The sequence below is a fragment of the Crocuta crocuta genome, unplaced genomic scaffold, assembly GCF_008692635.1.
Source record: "Crocuta crocuta isolate KB4526 unplaced genomic scaffold, BGI_CrCroc_1.0 scaffold15, whole genome shotgun sequence".
Taxonomy (NCBI): Eukaryota; Metazoa; Chordata; class Mammalia; order Carnivora; family Hyaenidae; genus Crocuta; species Crocuta crocuta.
The window spans coordinates 1,454,234-1,471,398 of record NW_027530508.1 but is presented as its reverse complement, the minus strand read 5'-3'; the positions used below and the strand labels follow the sequence as shown (position 1 = coordinate 1,471,398).

The window sequence follows — 17,165 nt, the reverse complement described above, 5'->3', positions numbered from 1 at the left end:
ACTCAGTTGGTTGCTCCTTAAAACACTTTCTTGACTCCCCTTCCAGGACAGCACACTCTCACCTTGTAGCTGCTCTTTCTCAGTGTTCTTTGTTCAACCCCCTCCGACTCCCCACACCTTTAACAGTGGTGCAGCTCAGTCTTTGGGCCTCCTCTCACATCTTTCACACCAGCTCCTTTGGCTACTGTCTTAGTCCTGTTCAAGCTGCTATAACAAAACACCAAAGACTAGGTGTCGTAGAAACGAGAAATTTCTCACAATTCTCAAGGACTTCTCTAGGAAGTCCAAGACCAAGATGCTGGCAGATTCAGTGTCTGGTAAGAGCCTCCTTCCTAGTTCATAGATGATGCCTTCTTGCTCTGCTCTTCCATGGTTGAAGGGGCTAGGGAACATTCTGAGGACCCTTTTATAAGGGCACTAGTCACCTCTGAAAGGCCCCACCTCCAAATATAATTGTATTGGGCATTAAGATTTAACATATGAATTTCGGAAGGACACAAACATTCAGACTACAGCAGCGATCTTTTCCATCATAGGTTTATTTTAATACCATGATCTCTGCTTAGACCTTTCCTGTGAGCCTCTGACTCCTATATTCCATTGCTTACTCAGTATTCCCACTTGGATGTCTTACCAGCAATCTCAGAGTTAACATGTCCAGAGCCGAGCTCTGGATGTCACTCCCCACACCTCTTCTCTTTCATATCACTCCCAACTCAGTACATACCATCTCCATCATCCTAGCTGCTCTGATCAGAATCCTCGGATTGTACTTGGGTCATGCTTGCTCTCATTCTCATTGGACAACCAGTCCATCAGCACCTATCTTTGGCTCTGAGGTCTTCAACTACTGAGCACACCTCCACTGTTGTCACTGTCTTGATCTAGATCACTGCCCTTTCACCTACCCCATCCTTCCCTGTGCTGCAGCCACCGTGAGTCTGGAAGTCATTTTCTTCAACCAAATTGAAGGAACGAATGGCATATTTGGGATATGGCAGACAGAATTCTAAAGATGGCCCCCAAGATTCCCATGTTGTGGTTTTTCAGTCCAACACTACTCTGGGTACTGTAATGAAGGAGTTTTGTTTGCAGAAGTAATACAAATCTCAAGGTAGCTGAGACCGTAAGATACCAAGAGAGTTTTCTGTGGCTGGTGGCAGGAGAGGAAACATGAAAAGGACTTGGCCTGCCACCACTGATCTGAAGCTGGAGGGGCCATGTGAGGAGGTCTCTGGAAGAATGGCCCCCTCCAGATCACCAGCAAGGAAATGGTGACCTCAGATCTATAGCTACAAGGAACTGGATTCTGCCAGCCACCTGAATGAGTTTTGAACAGATTCTTCCCTAGAGCCTCCAGATAAGAGTCGGTGTAGATGGTAACTGGACTTCCACCTTGTGAAGATAAGAGCTGAGATCCTTGAGAACTTTGTGAGATAAGAGCGGAGAAGTTCTAGAACTGATGGAAGAGGTGAACACACCTGTATCTCTAAGCAGGGAACTTTACAGAACTCACCTGGAACTTCTGACCTGCAAAACTGAGAGAATAAATAGGTACTGTTGTAAGCAGCTAAGTTAGTAATTTGTTACACAGCAGTAGAAACTAATACAGAGGATATATTTAAAAATCACATGGAGGGGCACCTGGGTGGCTCAGTTGGTTGAGCATCCAGCTCTTGATTCAGGCTCAGGTCATGATCTCACAGTTTCGTGAGCTCAAGCCCTGCATCAGGCTCTGCACTGACTGCGGAGCCTGCTTGGGATCCTCTCTCTACACTCTCTCTGTCTCTCTGAAATAAGCCTAAAAAATAAATAAAAATCACATGTGAAGGCTGCAATATTAACACTTGAGAAACACTGCTTTAGGTAATTCTTTGTTTTCTTCCACCAGACTGTTCCCAAACCCATTGCTCTGGAACCATGTTTTGGCAACAAAGCTGCTGTCCTCTCTGTGTTTGTGAGGCTCCCTCGAGGGCTCGGTGGAATCCCTCCTCCTGGGCAGTCAGGTGCGTAGATGAAGGCCAGTGACAAACACAAGACGTATGAACTTGGATGTAGAAGCGATAGTGAACAGTAGTCACATGCCTACCTCGTGTAATTGTAAGGGTTCGGCAAGATGATCCCATTATGCCTGGCATTCCCTAAACTGTCTTTCCTGAGGTCACCGTTCTTTCCCAGGGACCAGCCCAGAGCTCCCCACCCTGCTCTGGCTCCCTCAGCCTCTCTGTGGTGTTGATGCTTCCGGCCACACCGTCCCTGGCTGCATTGTTTTGCTCAGCTCTGGCCCCCCTCTCCTGTCTCCTTTTCCCTTACTCAGCCCTGAATGTAGGACGTCCCCCCTCCGCCCATACATCCTTCCTCAGTCATCTTACCTGCTCGTGGCTCTTCTCCAAGCTGGACACTCTCAAATTGGTATTTCTAGCACTACTGCATTTCTTTGGTTTGTCACTCTGTTTCAACTATAAGGCACAAATAGCAATTATAACAACTTAAAGGAAGTTTTGGAAATGTACTCACAATTCTACCATCCGGCACCCACCTATGTTCATTGTCTTCTTTCCTTTCCAGCTCCATCCATCAAGTTTGTTGAAATGATTGTATGGATCTAATTTTTATTCTTTGCTTTTCATATAACTCATAAACATTTTTACAGATTACTACATAACATTTTACCAATGTCTTTTATGCAATTCCATCAAGTACACAAATCATAGTTTCGATATACATCCTCTTAATCGAACACTAAGGAGATCTGGAACACAGTTTTGGAAAAATCGTGGAGTACTTTGGAGGGATGCCTCAGACAATATGCACAATATGTTTTACACAGCTTTTAGTTTCAGATGATGGGGGTTAGGGCTGCCTTAGCCAAAGAAAGCCTTGTGTCTGTGATAAAGTATGTCGCAGAAACCTTGCCCAGCCCTTGAGCTCCACAGCTCCCCAGCTGCAGCCCTCAGACTCAGAGGAGCCTCCAGCCAAGCTTTCAGAATAGTTTCTGAGTCTTTACGAGGAAAGCCTTCAGGCACGATCAGGCCAGATTTATCGTCTTCGTAGGGGAACAGCTTGATTTGCCCTCACCTAGGGATGTGAGTTCAGCTCCTAACTCAGCTTTACCCTTGTTGAGGGTAGAATGACCCACTGACCTGAACTTCTGCACCCCCTAGTTTAGACGGGTCTTCCTCAGGACTCCCAGGGTACCCAGCTCTGCCTTTGCCAGAGCAGCATCACTGCTGTGGATTCCCCATGCGTGCCAGGCACATGCCTCCATTTTATAGGCTCAGTGAAGTAGAATGACAGGCAGCACTCACGTGGCTCCTGAGAACCTCCGTGGGGCGCCGAGCCTGCACTGGGTTTGTTCACGTGCGACGGGAGTCCAGCTCCCAGTACAGAAAGGAGAATGGAACCACTGGTCCCTAAAGCACAGGTGGTGGAGGTGGTGGGGTGATGAGCCAGGTACTGTTCTAAGATTTTTACATGGATTCAGTCAGTGACTCCTCACACAGGCTCTGTACTGCTGTTGTCCCCATCTTACAAATGAGGAAACTGAGGCAGGGGGCGGTTAAAGAACCTGGCTTATTCCAAAGCATGGCCCCAGAGAGTGTCCTAACTTGTGTCATAGGACAGATACAAAAATAACCAGTGCTGGCTGAGTTCTGTGGAATGAATCTGAATTTAGTCAGAGTGCTGCTTTTTCTTAGCACCCTTTTGGAGGCCAGCAGGAAGAATTTACCACTTAAAGCATGGCTGCAATCTTATTTAAATGCTCCAACTGCCAGGCAGAGTTCTTTGCTTCATGGATGTGCTGAACAGCAAGCTACATCTTTTGTGTAAAAAGTGGGGAGGGGAGGACAATATGTATTTATATTTGCATCAGTAAGCCCTGAAAGAATATATACAAACTAATGAAAGCAGTGCTCGGAAGGAGGGAGGTAGGAGACACAAAGAGGAAGTAAGACTTTTCCTTATGTGCTTTACTTGTTCATCGCACTCCAAGAATGTAAAAAAAAAAAAATTTTTTTTTTTAAAGTTTTGAATACAAAGCAAGCTGCTCCTTAACACGTGTTCCCGGTGGGCTCTCCCCAGGTCTCGCAGTGGCCAGCGCCTTGGTGGACATTTCTCAGCAGATGCCAATAGTGTACAAAGAGAAGTCAGGAGCCGTGAGAAACCGGAAGCAGCAGCCCCCTGCGCAGCCTGGGACCTGCATTTGAGGCTGGGCCAGGGACTCTCCGTGAGTGAGCGAGCCAGGTGCGGCGTGCCAACGCCGTCTGCAGGGAGGGGGCAGGCGGGGAGATGCTATGCGAAGCGGGCCGAAGACTGGAAACCCTCGAAACATCTGACTCCTCTGCATGTTCACGAGCTTTCTTTGCCGGTTTCTCCCATCTGTGCTCCAGCATCTAACCTTTTACTTTTGCATAGGACATCATTGATTTAATTGCAGGTCCAGGGGTGATCCCGTTGTTGCTGGAGGAGGCCGGGGTGGAGCCAGTGGGAGAGCTGGGAAACGACACTCAGGTTCACTTGTGGAAAACTGCTTTTGGGGCCGTCTCAACTTGCAAAAAACAAAAGATGTAGTGTTTACAAGTAGACATTCATCATCCGTTGTTCTTGAACATGGTCTTTTAAAAATTAGTCAGATGAACTTGTTCTCATCTGAAGCCTGCTATCTTTTATACAAGATGTGCTACTTAGTCTCGCACAGTGTAGGCAAATCTCTCTCTTCCAGGGAGTAGCTTTTTTCTAGTTGAGAATTAACAATGGTCCGGCTCTTTTGAATCATATCAAACTAAGGTAGAAGGGGGCTATTTTAAATGTCAAGGTCAGCGGTGTTACTTAGAATGTAAACTGATGTAGTAGGTAGTTTTTTATAGCAACTTGATTAATTTAGTCTTAATCCATTTGAAATTTTCTCCCTCTGTCTCTCTCTTCATCTCTCTCTCACACACATGGACACACACACGCACACATGTGCGTGTGCATGCGCGCACGCGCACATACACACACACACACACACTAAGTGCCTAGACTTTAAATAGATCTAGCAATTGGAAAGTTAGTAAGCCTATGTTTTTACATAATTGCATTCCTACATTCTTATAAAATTTAAATAGCTACCATTGGCAATCTGCTCTTTTTCTAAAATCTGATTTGCAGCCAGGAAAGAATTTTCTCACCCCAGGGAACGTTTAACCTAGCAGCAGGGACTGAGAGGAAAGCGGAAATGGCCAAACTGTGAAAGCTCCTGTTTGTGTTGTCATCAGAAGGGTCCCTAAATAAGGTGTGGTCCTCGTGTGCCCCCTGCCCCCCCCAACTCTAGGCCTGATGTTTGCTCCAGCCCTTCTGGCCACCCTGCCATGACGCCACAGCGGAGGGGACTCATTCATGTTACACATGTCCCTTGAACAGAAAAGAGCATGACAGTACTTGGGACCCCTGCATCAACAAGCAGCAGTGTGTTCCCGTAGCCAGCTCGAAGCTGGCGGGTCATCCTCAGGCTGCTGATGGAATCGCACGCCCCAAGCCTGGAGAAGGACCTGGGATTGTTTGCCTGTTCTGCTCCAGGAGAGGCTCAGCCCAGCACCCCCATCCTCCTTCCCAGACCTGGGCGGTGGCTCTGGGCGGGGCAGTGGCCACTGCAGACGATGAAAAGCACATGGAGAAAATGGATGAGGAGGAATAACTATGCCGAGTGGAAAGTGACCAAATTGAAGTGGGGTAGGGCAGTCCCGCTCTTCTCCCCAGGCCACTACCTGCGTGTCGTGTTGTCCCCGCGTGTGGTGCTCTATATTCTGGCATCATGCAGCGGCCTCCCCAGGTCTGTATTCGCTTCACAAGTTTGGAGTTCATTACCATTACCCCATAGGGATGGACCTTTAGATAAAATGCTCAAGTGTGTGAATTTGGAGAAATTAATACTCAAAAGGGCAAAGACTGCAGCATTTCACCTTTAAATGCAGCGCCTAGAGTAGGAGTGCTGTCTCTTCCCCAGCACCAACCCCTCACCCATGACGAGTTGCCTGGAAAGATGTTTTCAAGGAAGTTGAACCATAAAACACTGTCTGATGCACAAAACACCTCTAGTTTGAGACTCGCCTCTCAAAAAGCTGCTTATTCACATCATTGGCAAAGAGCAGACAATTCTAGAAAAGACCCCTTCTCTTCTAAGCTTCCCACATCCCTGCTCAACACCACGGCACCCACAGAGCCTGTCACAGAGTGGCGCTTTACCCCTGTAATTGCCACGAGGCCTCTTAGCAGAGAGAGGGAAGCCACCGGAGAGGGAGCTCCCACAAGGAAAATCCTTGTTCGTTCAAAGGACCAGTGTTTCTTTGGCCAAAGAAGTCTCTTCCCCATGGGTTCCCAGGCCCTTGAAATAACATGTACTGTGTCCCTTAGCCACCTGGATATTTTATTTTTTTCTAAACGATAGTTTATTTTTAAAAAGGAGCAAGTGATGGTTAATTCCGCTCCAGCAGTGGAGAAGCAGCTGAACCCACCTGCTTCTCCTTTGCAGCCAAGAGTAAGCAATGTCCTCCAGGCTCAGGCCAGAGAAGGGAGCGGCAAGAGGAAGAGGCAGTCAGCTTAGGAGCCAGTTACCAAGAGGGAATCATCTGGAACTTCAGAGAAATGCCTGCGTGTCACAGGAGAGCCTGTATATAAGTTAAAATTGTCATGAAAACATCGATGTTGCACTTGTACATAATTATACAGTAGTGTCCAGAATGTTCATTCAGAGTGTACATAAAACAAAAACCTATGTTAATGTATTTTTATTAAATGTGACGGTGTCTGAATTTTACCTAGTATGTTTGTGCCACATACTGGATATGCAAGTTTGAAGAAGTCCTCTCGTTGGGCCCTGATACACTGATAACAAGGGCAAAAAAAAAAAAAAAAGGCACACACACACACCCCATGCCAGTGTGTCCAGATGCATCTGGTACTAATTGGATGACTCCAAAACAGAAATTGGCTGTCAGTACACAGAGGAGAAATCGGGCATTGAGCCCACTTCCACAGCACTGTGTGAGGAGACGCAAAGGCAGTGGGAAGGGCCCTGTCGCTGTTGTTGGCTCTGCAAGTGCGCCATGAATCTCTCTGTTGGCCTCTTGGTGCTGCACCTGGCCAGCCGTGACCCATCTTGTCCTGAGGACTGTTTCTCTCAGTCTCTAAGTTCAAAGACTGTCAGATTTTCCAAAAAGGGGTTTTCCAGGCTGCATCTGTTTGGTCAAAAATTTTAATGACCATTTCCCAGAACCGTGGCTTCCTATGCTAAAAACTGGGGGTGGGAGTAGGGTGGCTAGTTCATTGACAAATAGCTCCCGTTCCCTCCTGGAGGACTGCTCACAACCTGGCCTCCTGTCCACCCCTAACTCCTCCTCACACACAGTTTGGGGAGAAGTCTGCACTTCCTGTGAGATCACCTCTTAAAGATGGGAGGAGATGTGAGCTAACCCAGAGGAAAAAGCAGCTCTGGACAGAAGACTGTCAGCAACAGGAAAGTAGCAGAACTTGTGTGGATGAGGCCTGAAGTGCAATATCGCAGACACACCAGGAAGTCTGGGGCGTACGGATGAGAAGACCAGAGCACTATCGGTAGAAAAAAGACATGTTACCTTTTCGGTGCATCTCTGTCAACTCAACAGAGTGCATCTGGGGAGAGGGTGGAGACTCACTTCCGTGGGTGCTGGTGTCATTTTTGAGAACACCTTTGATCCTTTAGTTTCTAGCATCCATCCACCCATTCAATGAGTATTCACTAAGCACTTACTAACAACCTAAGCTAACACTAGGACAGTGACCAAGATGGACAAGAAGCTTCGTGGAATGACAGCAAAACCCAGCTCAAGCCCCTCCTCCTGGGAGACCTCTTCTCGTGGCGGTTCCTGTGAGAACTGGCCACCCTGAGGACAGACCCAGGAAGGCAGGGGTTCAGTCCTCAGGCCGTGCACCAGCTCCCAATCTGAAACATTTGCCCAATTTACCAAACCATGAAAATCACCGTGATGGCAGGCCCGCCAAGAGACATTTCCCCGGGATCGTGCAAACTTCTCGGCACCCTTACCTGCGGGGAAACGGTTTGGAGTGGAGAGGAAAACTGGCGCCTTCGCTTTCAAAGGCAATAATGGAATCGACTTTCAGTAACTGAAATTTGTGCACAAAACATTCTAAACACTAGTGAAGCCTGTTTTGTTGAACTGATTCCGGCTCTGAAAATGTTTTTGTTTTATAGGTATTTACGGTTTTTGTTTTTGTTCTGGGGATTTTTTTGGGTTTTTTTGTTTGTTTGTTTGGGTTTGGATTCAAGCTTAGTTTGTTAATATGTATAATTTAGCATCTATTGCACTCATGTAAATATGGAGTAAGTATTGTAAACTATTTCATTGCTGGGGACTGTGGGTGTTATACATACATTTAGGACTGCAATTTTTTGGTATTTTTTGTATTGTAAAATAACAGCTAATTTAAGCAGGAACAAGAGAATTAAGGGAGGTCTGTGCATTTTAAACACAAATGTGAAGAACTTGTATATAAACAGAAGTAAATACTATAATACAAACTTCCTTCTGAAATAAAAGTAGATCTGGTAAAAATGTGGTTTTTGCTCTGAGTGTTTAATTTTGATTTTGTTTTATTTCATTTATTTTTACAGTTTGGTCATTCAAACCTTAAGAAAAGGAAAAAAAAATGTTTAAAGTGGTTACCAGTTTTCAGACTGTCTCAGAGGAAGCAGTTGGCATTCAGTGAAGGTAAAGGTGTCAGACCAGCAGGATGGGCACCTGTTGGGGTGAAGAGGGTACAGAGAGCCCCACCAGCTCGTGAGCAGACTCCCAGCATCCCCATCGTAGCCTGTGTTGCCTTTGAAACAACAGTGCTGGGGAGGGAGAATGGTGTGCGGAGCAGCTCTGCCCTGGCATGGGGTGGGTCCGGTGCTGGGCACAGCCCCGTGTGCCAGAGCACAGCACACACCGAGGCCAGAGCCACCCAGCTGTCCTCGGTCTCTCACTTTCTTGTTCTCTCACGGAGTCCCGAGTATTTAGACTTTGCAAACTGGTAAATCTCAGGTGTGCTGACAGGTTGAGGATTCCATGGCCACAGCGTTGTCCTTGGTTTTGAATTTTTGATGTTCTTTCCATCCACAAAGCCCTGTCTTGAGTGCGGCTCCTGTGTGTGGGGCAGGGTCAGAACAGTGCACTTCAGCGCCCTGGTGTGGGGCGCAGGAGCCCTAGAAGCATGACATCAGCATAAGGAGAGTTGAGAACATCAGAACACAGTTCAACATGGTTCACGTAGGAGAGGGTGGGTGAGGCACCAGGCCCAGCCGGCCCACCACAGCTTGGGGCTGGGCTAGGGAGGTAAATGGTTGGGCTAGTGGCCAATGCCAGGTTGGAGAAGACCTTGAAATTATGCTAGGGGGAAGGCTGTGGGTGCCACCAGCTGCTCAAGACAGGATGGAAACCTGTGAGCATGTGGTGTAATGGTAGAGGCCATGCTGTGTGTTCACCAAACCTGTTAGACTTTACTACCGGAACCACAGGTTAGGTGGGGCACCATACACTGAGCTGTGGCCAGAGAAATGTTGGAATAAGTGATGGACACCAGTTCTGAACTTGGCCCATTCGGTGTTCCCACGGACTCCCTAGAGGTCAGGTGCTAAAGATGTTGGAAGGCACGTGGGTCCCTGAGTCACCAGATAGAGGCAAGCCACCTTAAAATGCATAGCTTTGGCTTAGGTAGTGGCCAGGTGGCAGGCAAGGAGAGAACAGATGGCGGCAGCAGAACAGCCGGGATCCCTGGCAGGCAGTGGAAAACATGTGGTAAGACTGGTAAGTTCGACAACTTGGGAAGTAGTTTGCGTAGCGACTGAGTTTTTAGCTCAGAGGGAAGAAGCTCAAGAAAACCAGAATGTGGTATGTGTTGGTTAATACTGGCTGCTTCTGATGAGGCATCACAACAAAGAGTTGACTTTCTAGAATTAGCCAGTTTATAGGCCGAAGGGAAGGGGGTGGCGAATCCTGAAATCCAGGGTCTTGCAGTGTTAGAGAAGTCGACTTGTCTTGCTTCTGGCCTCAAAACAGTAAGAGTTGCTCATGATCAACAGAGACCCAGTAAACCTCGGCCTCCACGGGTGGGAATCAGGTGGAGGCTGGTCTTCCCATGTGAACCTCAGAACCTCAAGGACAACATCTTGAGGGAGAGGCAATGTGAATAAGGAAGCAAAGATACAAAGCCAACTTGAGAACTGCGTCCAGGAAATGACCTGGAAGTGCCATCACTGACCCTGGGCCTGCCCGGGAAATAAAAAGTGTAGGTTTTTGAGGGATAATTATGTTGCCAAAGAAACCATTAGCCTGACCCTTAAAACTGAAACCGACCAGGGGCGCCTGGCTGGCTTAGTCGGTTAGGCGTCCGACTTTCACTTAGGTCATGATCTCGCGGTTCGTGGGTTCGAGCCCCGCGTCGGGCTCTGTGCTGACTGCCAGCTCAGAGCCTGGAGCCTGTTTCAGAGTCTGTGACTCCCTCTCTCTCTGACCCTCCCCTGCTCATGCTGTCTCTCTCTCTCTCCTAGAAATAAAAAAATAAATGAAACCGACCAACCAGCACTGTGGCTGTTGAGGAAGCCTTCAGTTAGAGCCACCGGCAAGCAGGTCGTTGTGGAAGCTGTGTCTGAGGGCACACACCCCAACGCCACCCGAATGTGGCCCCAAGAATAGATAGGAGCTCTTGTCAGGAACTTCTCCCACCGCAAGGGCAGGGCCCCCAAAGGATTTCAGGTCACTGTATGTCTGCCACCCTCCTTCCTGCAGGAGGGCGCTTTCCCTGGCCAGACGCCATGTAGAGACCAGGGAGTCCAGTGAGCAAAACAGACCCAAATCCCTGCCCTTGAGTTTACCATGCAGCTGGGGAGACAGATAAGGAGTATGTCAGATGGTGAGCTCTGTGAAAGTACATACGAGATAGGGGCCAGAAAGTGAGGGAGCCAGGTGCTCCTTTACCTAAGTGAGGCAGGGGAAGGCCACTCTGACAGGTTGACAGCTGAGCAGAGAGCTGAATGGAGGGAGCTGGCACATGGATGTTTGGGACAAGAGCAGTCAGAAATAGAGGGGGCAGTGGGCACAGAGGCCTAGAGGTAGAGCAGGCCTGCTGGGTCTGAGCGGTTCTGAGGCTGCCAGAGTAGCTAAAACAAAGCCGGCTACCCTCTCAGTGGCGGAGTTGGGCCTGGCCACGGCCTGTGGGGCACGGTTCTCAACTGGCACAGGGCCACCCCCTGAGGGACATTTGGTTAATAGGTGGGAGTGATTCTGCCTATTGCATTGCAGGGGGAGGCGCTGCTGTGATTTAGTGGCTGAGCCTGAAGGTGGTCATCCTGTGACACGTGGGGTGGCCCCGCCGGGCCAAGAACAGACCCACCTCCCACTCGATGTTTAAATGTCTTGCTTGATGTTTGTGGAGATGAGAAAATCTGTTCCTAATTATTTTAGTCTAGAAGCCAACCCTGTTGCAAACACAAGGATTTGAGAGCTGGTTTGATTCAGTCTAGTTTTCCAGAAATGCAACTATTGTGTAAAATCAAGGGAAGACCAAACTTTGTTTTCTTCAAAACTTTACCCAGAGCTGGTCATCGTTTTGGAAAATTCCGTCACTCCTGGTATCCGTGTCTGCAGCCCCGCCTACACACGTGTGAGCTGCATGTGAGCAGACACCCTGTGGCCCTGTGTTGCTAGCTGTGTGACACGCCTGACACAAACCCCCTTCCATCCTGTGTCGCCAACACAGGAAAGGGACTAGACCAGGTGACCTGTTGCTTGTGTGAGGCGTACTGCACAGGACACTAGGCTCGGCCTGCCTCGGGGCCCGTTGGCGCACCCTCTCAGCCCTTCCTCATTGGCTTAATCCTGATCCCTTGGGGGTTCAGCTTCTGAGGTGGTGCGTTTTGTCCCCCCGGTGTGTACTCCTCTCCGTTCTCTCTGGACCTTCTGCCTGGGACGGGAGGCTCCTTTGGGTGTGGGGTGACACGTTCCTGGCAGAACAGCTTTCTAACACCTGCTTCAACTCAGGCCTTTGGGGCCTGCGGTCCAATGAGACTGGGCCGCAGCTCTGTCTCCTGTCACACGCATGGCGGGCTCACTGGCAAGTTGCTGTCCGGCTTGGGGGGGGGTCTCCTGAAGCCTCATGTGGCCCCTGTCCCCCTCCTTCTCTTGAAATCTCACCTAACAGTGTCCACACTTCCTGTAAAAACGGGCAGCTGCTGTGAGTTTGGCCCTGTCTGACTCAACTGGGGTAGGGGAGGTGCGGGGAGAGTGGATATGGACAGCAAGCAGTTTCCGCTTCAACCCTGCATCTAGACAACAGGCTCCAAGCCAGACTGGGCATTCATGAGCCGTGAAGTTTCCACCAATAAATCCACAGATGCTCCTTAGCACCTGCCTTTTGGCCTGACCCCACCCCAGCCACCTGCCAGCTGGAAGCCCAGTGTTGACAACAGCTAGCAGAGGCCCAGTCACAGGGATAAGGCCAGGGTGAGGACCACAGTGTCCCCAAGTGCACGTGAAAGAGTGACAGCAAGCAGGCTACCCGGAAGGACACGGAGGTCAACACTCCGATGTGGATAAATGAGGCAGGACCTGTTCCTGGTCGTGGGGGCCACAGCTGGACTCAGCCTCAAGGCGTTTGGCCAGACTTTTTCAGGTAGAAGTGACAGAAACTGAACTCAGACAACTCTTGGTTTCCTGGAGCCACTGTAACAAATTCCCCAACCTTGATGACTTCAAACGGAAACTTATTCTCAGTTCTGGAGGCCAAAAGCCCAAAATCACAGAGTTTGTGGGGCTCTGCTCCTTCCAGAAGCTCCAGGAGAGAACCCATCCTGGTAGCCACCAACACTCCTTAGCTTATGGCCACATCGCTCCCATCTCTGTCTTCCCATCATCCTCTCTTCCATGTCTCCCCAGTCTCCCCAGGCCTCTCTTGTAGGGATGCATCTAGGGCCCACTCTGACAATCTAAGATAAGCACCTCCTGTCCAGATTCTTAATCACATCTTTTGCTATATTAGGTACCTTTCACTCTTTTGCCTGCATGTAAGGTAACATTCACAGGTTCCAAGGCTTAGGATGCGGACATATATTCGGAGCCACCATTCAGCCCCTTACAGCAACAAAACTCTTGGGAAGTCTACTGGCCCAGGTGTGGCAAAATGGTGTCCTTTGCAAGCCACCGCACCTGGTCCCCTCCTCGTGGCTTCTCTTTTGAGAGCCGCCTGGGTCCATGCCCCAAATGGCCTCAAACCTCCCTCCAGGGAATCTTCACTCTGAGGAAGAACAGCCAGGCAGGCAGCAGGAGCCCCGTGACCTTCCATTTCCGCACTGCACCCAGTAAGGAAGCCTCTTTTCCAAAGCACATTGTCTGATGGTAAAGCGGCTCTGCTGGCCATGCCTGAGTTGGAGAGAAGTACCGAAGGAAGGCAGCCAGCTGCCGTGGAACGGTGCCACTGTTTGCAAGCAGGTTCTGCTCTTTATCTTCCCAGTCTTCTGGAAAGGGTATGTGCCTGTATTTTACTCTAATTGTCTGAGTGAAAAAAATGAAGTGATAGGGCTCCTGGCTCCTTCTCTCCTAGTCGGGAGAGCAGCAACTCTCGATCTCAGGGTCATAAGTCCCAGCCCCACACGCGGTTTAGAGATTACTTATATTTTTCAAAACAGAAATGAAGTGACAGGGTTAACACATGCTCACATACAGCCAGCCATGTATCAGATCTTTAATTCTTCCTTTGGATCACCACGCAATTGCTCCGTCTCAGCTCCGAGCACACATAAACACCCCGTCTCTCCCCATCCCACATACAGGTTCCCATTCCCATGCAGGTGAAGATGGTCGAGAGCATTCCTTCTTCAAAAACGGACTGGACTCTGAGCTTCACTCTGCCCGACACTCCTTTTTTATTTTTTCCCCCGTTGGAGAACTGTCCTTCCCATTTCATGTGATCTTTGTGGGCTGATGTCACTCCCCAGCCACTGGAAGAGGCTTATAAACCACACTGAGCCCACCAAGGTCCTGCCTGGCTCAGCCCATGAATGACAGGTAAATCTGCTGAGATTCCTAAAAGGAGAGACTAGATCTTCAGCTGCTGATGGCCTTCTTCCCCACCCTGAGGCGAGAGCCTGCCCGGCTGCACAGGGAAGCTACACAGACCAACTAGCGCACCTTCACTTGTTACCCTGGAGACAGCTGTGCCTGGTGCCCAGACTGCCCAGTCGTATACCCACGCAGGTGTGATTTGTGCTTGGTTCCGATAAGATTGCTGGCTGAAGCTGGAAGGCTGGCTGACAGCTGCCACGTGTGGTGTCTGTGGGTTTGTGATGATTGCTAAATATATGGTCTCAGAACTGGTGGCTCTTTTTCTGGTCAGGACAGCCCAAGATCTGGGCTTTGTCGTGATCTGCGCTTGACCCCTATGTCTCAGGTCACATTCTCCAGAAGTTGAGCCCAAGATGGGAATTCTCAGGCCATGATTTATTAGAGGGAGTACCCTCAGGGGAACCTCTAAGGGAGGCAGGAGCAGACAGGGGAAGGCGCTAGGTTAGGAGGTGGTCTCAGCTAGGAGCTAGCTTCAGCCTGATGTCCCACAGGGAGCTCTGGAGCATGAATGGTGTGCAGAACTGTCACCCCACCTCACCCTACCCTAAGGCTCCTGTCCACTTCGTGTAGCAGAATATAACTTTACAGGCATTTCTTCTAGAGAAGGAAACAACCGTGAGCTGTGTTAACATCCAACATTCCCCAGCAGCTTGGCCAGAGAGGTCTCTGGGCAAGGCACCAACAACATGCACTTCAATCTGCTTCATGGCCCCTGACAAGCCTCAGCCAGGTCTGAGAAGGAGCAGCCCAGAGACTCTGTAATCCTTCACTCATCAGGAGTCTCCAAGCTCTTGAGGAAGAAGGAAGTGGGCAGAAGGCTTAGTATCTGGCCCCCATCTTTCTGCCTTCTCCTCCCCAAACACCGTTGCAGAACTGCAAATCAACACAATCGCTTGGCATATGCTGGGTCCACACTGGCCACGTGTGGGTGCTTGTGAAAACTTTTATGATAAATTTCCCTAGGCTCCAGAAAAGAATTCGACTCTTCACATGGACAGAAAGCAGGCAGAATATGTGGAAATAAAAAAACACTTAGCATCCCTCTAAAGTGGTCTGTCAGGTCTGGGCTCTGTGCACACTGCAGAGGGGGTCCCCTAAGTGACCCTGGGACTCCATGGCACCCCAGAGGTGGTAGTAACAGAGACTATGTTTGGCTGTGGAGAAACTGGCTTAAACAAACTAAAGGTATCATTTTTCTCATACAGGGAAGTCTAGAGGGAGGCAGATGGGGGCTCGTACAGTGGCTCCACAGTGTCATGTGGCTCCATTTTCAAAATGGCACCAATGTCCCCAGGCATTGCCATCAGGTTCTGAGAAAGAAGAAGGGAGAGGAGGCTGCAGGCTAAAGGGACCAGTCAACAAATCACGTCCTGTTTCCAGAGCTCCCCTGGAAGCCTCCTCATCTGTGGCTCCACCCGCTTATGCCCAGGACTGTGCCACATGCCACCTCCTGGCTGGGAAATGTAGTTTTCAGTGTCTGAGTACCAGCAGAGAAGACAAGGCAACAGACATTCCTGCCACTAGTATCTAACAGTTGATTCAGTTTGGCATCCGCAGGAGAGCAAATGGAGCCCAGGTTGTATCTGAGGTCACACAGACCAGTAGAGGCATACCCTGTGGCCGACCTTGGTCTCCAGGCTCCCAAGACAGATCACATGAAAGTAAGGCCAGTCTCGGTGCAAGTGGTTTATTGAGTTTGGATGTCATTTGTAAGCTAGGTTAAGTCATGGGGACATACAGCCAGTGCAATGCAGGGGACTGGATTCCCACCGACCCCAGGTGCTGGCCACCAAGCAACATAGGCTTTGCCAACATAAGTCATGGGGCATAGTTGGCGATCATGATGGATGGTGCCTCACTGGGACAGTGCCATGAAAGGCTGCAGTGTTAAAAGTTTTGCCTAAAAGTCTGTTCAGATGTACTCCTTAGGGCACATTATGTTTGCAGAAGTGGATGAAATCTCTCGGAACTCTGGGAATCTGGATGGTTTCTGACCTCTAGGTGATCTGGGGTCCCAGTGAAGCCTCAGCAACACAGGTGACCCCCTCCCATCCCTATCCTGTGGGAGAACCCAACTGTTCTAAGGTCAGTGGAGAAAGGGACCTAAAACCAAGAAACCCACAAAAAGGGAAACCATGGGCTTTGCATCAGACCAACCTACATCCTCATTCTAGGGGACAGGCACACAGGGTGTGCAGACCTAAAAAGGGCAGTGGGGTGAGAGCACTGGGGCTAGCTTGGGAGGCCAGCCAGTCACCTTCAATGGAGCAGTAGGGTGCCGATGTGGCCCTGTACCCCAGGCAGGATGGGCCGGTGATGTTGTCAAAGGTCTGTTGTCCTAGTCAGAGCAGGGGCTGGAGAGCCAGGGCGGGGAGCATGGAGAGCAGGGCGCTCCCAACCAGGAGCCCATCTGTGGAGGACACCTTGGGGGTGAGAGCACAATGTGGACTTGAGGCAGAAGTGGGGTTCTGCTCTCTGCCTCCACCACCCCCATCGCAGGCCATTCATGCCTCCATCTAGACCCACCAGCTCACCATCCCCTCCCTTACACCTACTTGCAGGAGGCTGTGCTCAGAGTCCTGGTGGACATTTAGCTGGCCCTGCAGGATTGGAGCCCATCCGCCATCAAAGGCCTGTATGGCACCATCTATGGGAGGAAGGGATCCAGGGTGGGCTTGGCTGGGGAAACCCTAGCACAAGGCTCCACTCCTCTGGGGCAGAGACCTCTGGCATTCTGTGGTGCGATGGGTGAATAGGACGTCTGCAGGGATTGGCTTCTGGAATGGAAGGTGCATGACAAGGAATAACAAAATAGAGACACCCGTGCTAAGAGTGCCTTACAAACTGTCCTCACAAAGAAGGGTGGCGATGATCAGTCCCATATTACAGATGGGCACAAGAAGACAGAAGAGATAACAGGGGAGATCACGAACTCTGGGCTGGTAAGTGGCAGAATCGGACTTCACACTCAAGCCACCCAGTTATTCAGAGGCAAAAGGCAAGGTCATCAGTAGGGGCGTTGGCACTCCC

At 49.8% G+C, this 17,165-nt stretch overlaps 2 protein-coding genes across 2 annotated transcripts in view; one reads left to right on the top strand and one right to left on the bottom strand.

Annotated features, from left to right (window-relative positions):
* Window positions 1-4,386, top strand: part of ATRN (attractin) — a 154,383-nt gene extending 149,997 nt beyond the window's left edge. Inside the window, exons 28-29 of the mRNA XM_077767044.1 lie at window positions 1,892-2,006; window positions 4,084-4,386. Coding sequence (XP_077623170.1) covers window positions 1,892-2,006; window positions 4,084-4,208 — 240 coding nt within the window. The 3' untranslated portion in view covers window positions 4,209-4,386. The remainder of the gene's footprint in view (window positions 1-1,891; window positions 2,007-4,083) is intronic.
* Window positions 4,387-15,825: 11,439 nt separating this feature from the next.
* GFRA4 (GDNF family receptor alpha 4) overlaps window positions 15,826-17,165 on the bottom strand; it is a 4,557-nt gene continuing 3,217 nt past the window's right edge. Inside the window, exons 5-6 of the mRNA XM_077766882.1 lie at window positions 16,691-16,782; window positions 15,826-16,558 (exon numbers count right to left, since the gene is read on the bottom strand). Coding sequence (XP_077623008.1) covers window positions 16,478-16,558; window positions 16,691-16,782 — 173 coding nt within the window. The 3' untranslated portion in view covers window positions 15,826-16,477. The remainder of the gene's footprint in view (window positions 16,559-16,690; window positions 16,783-17,165) is intronic.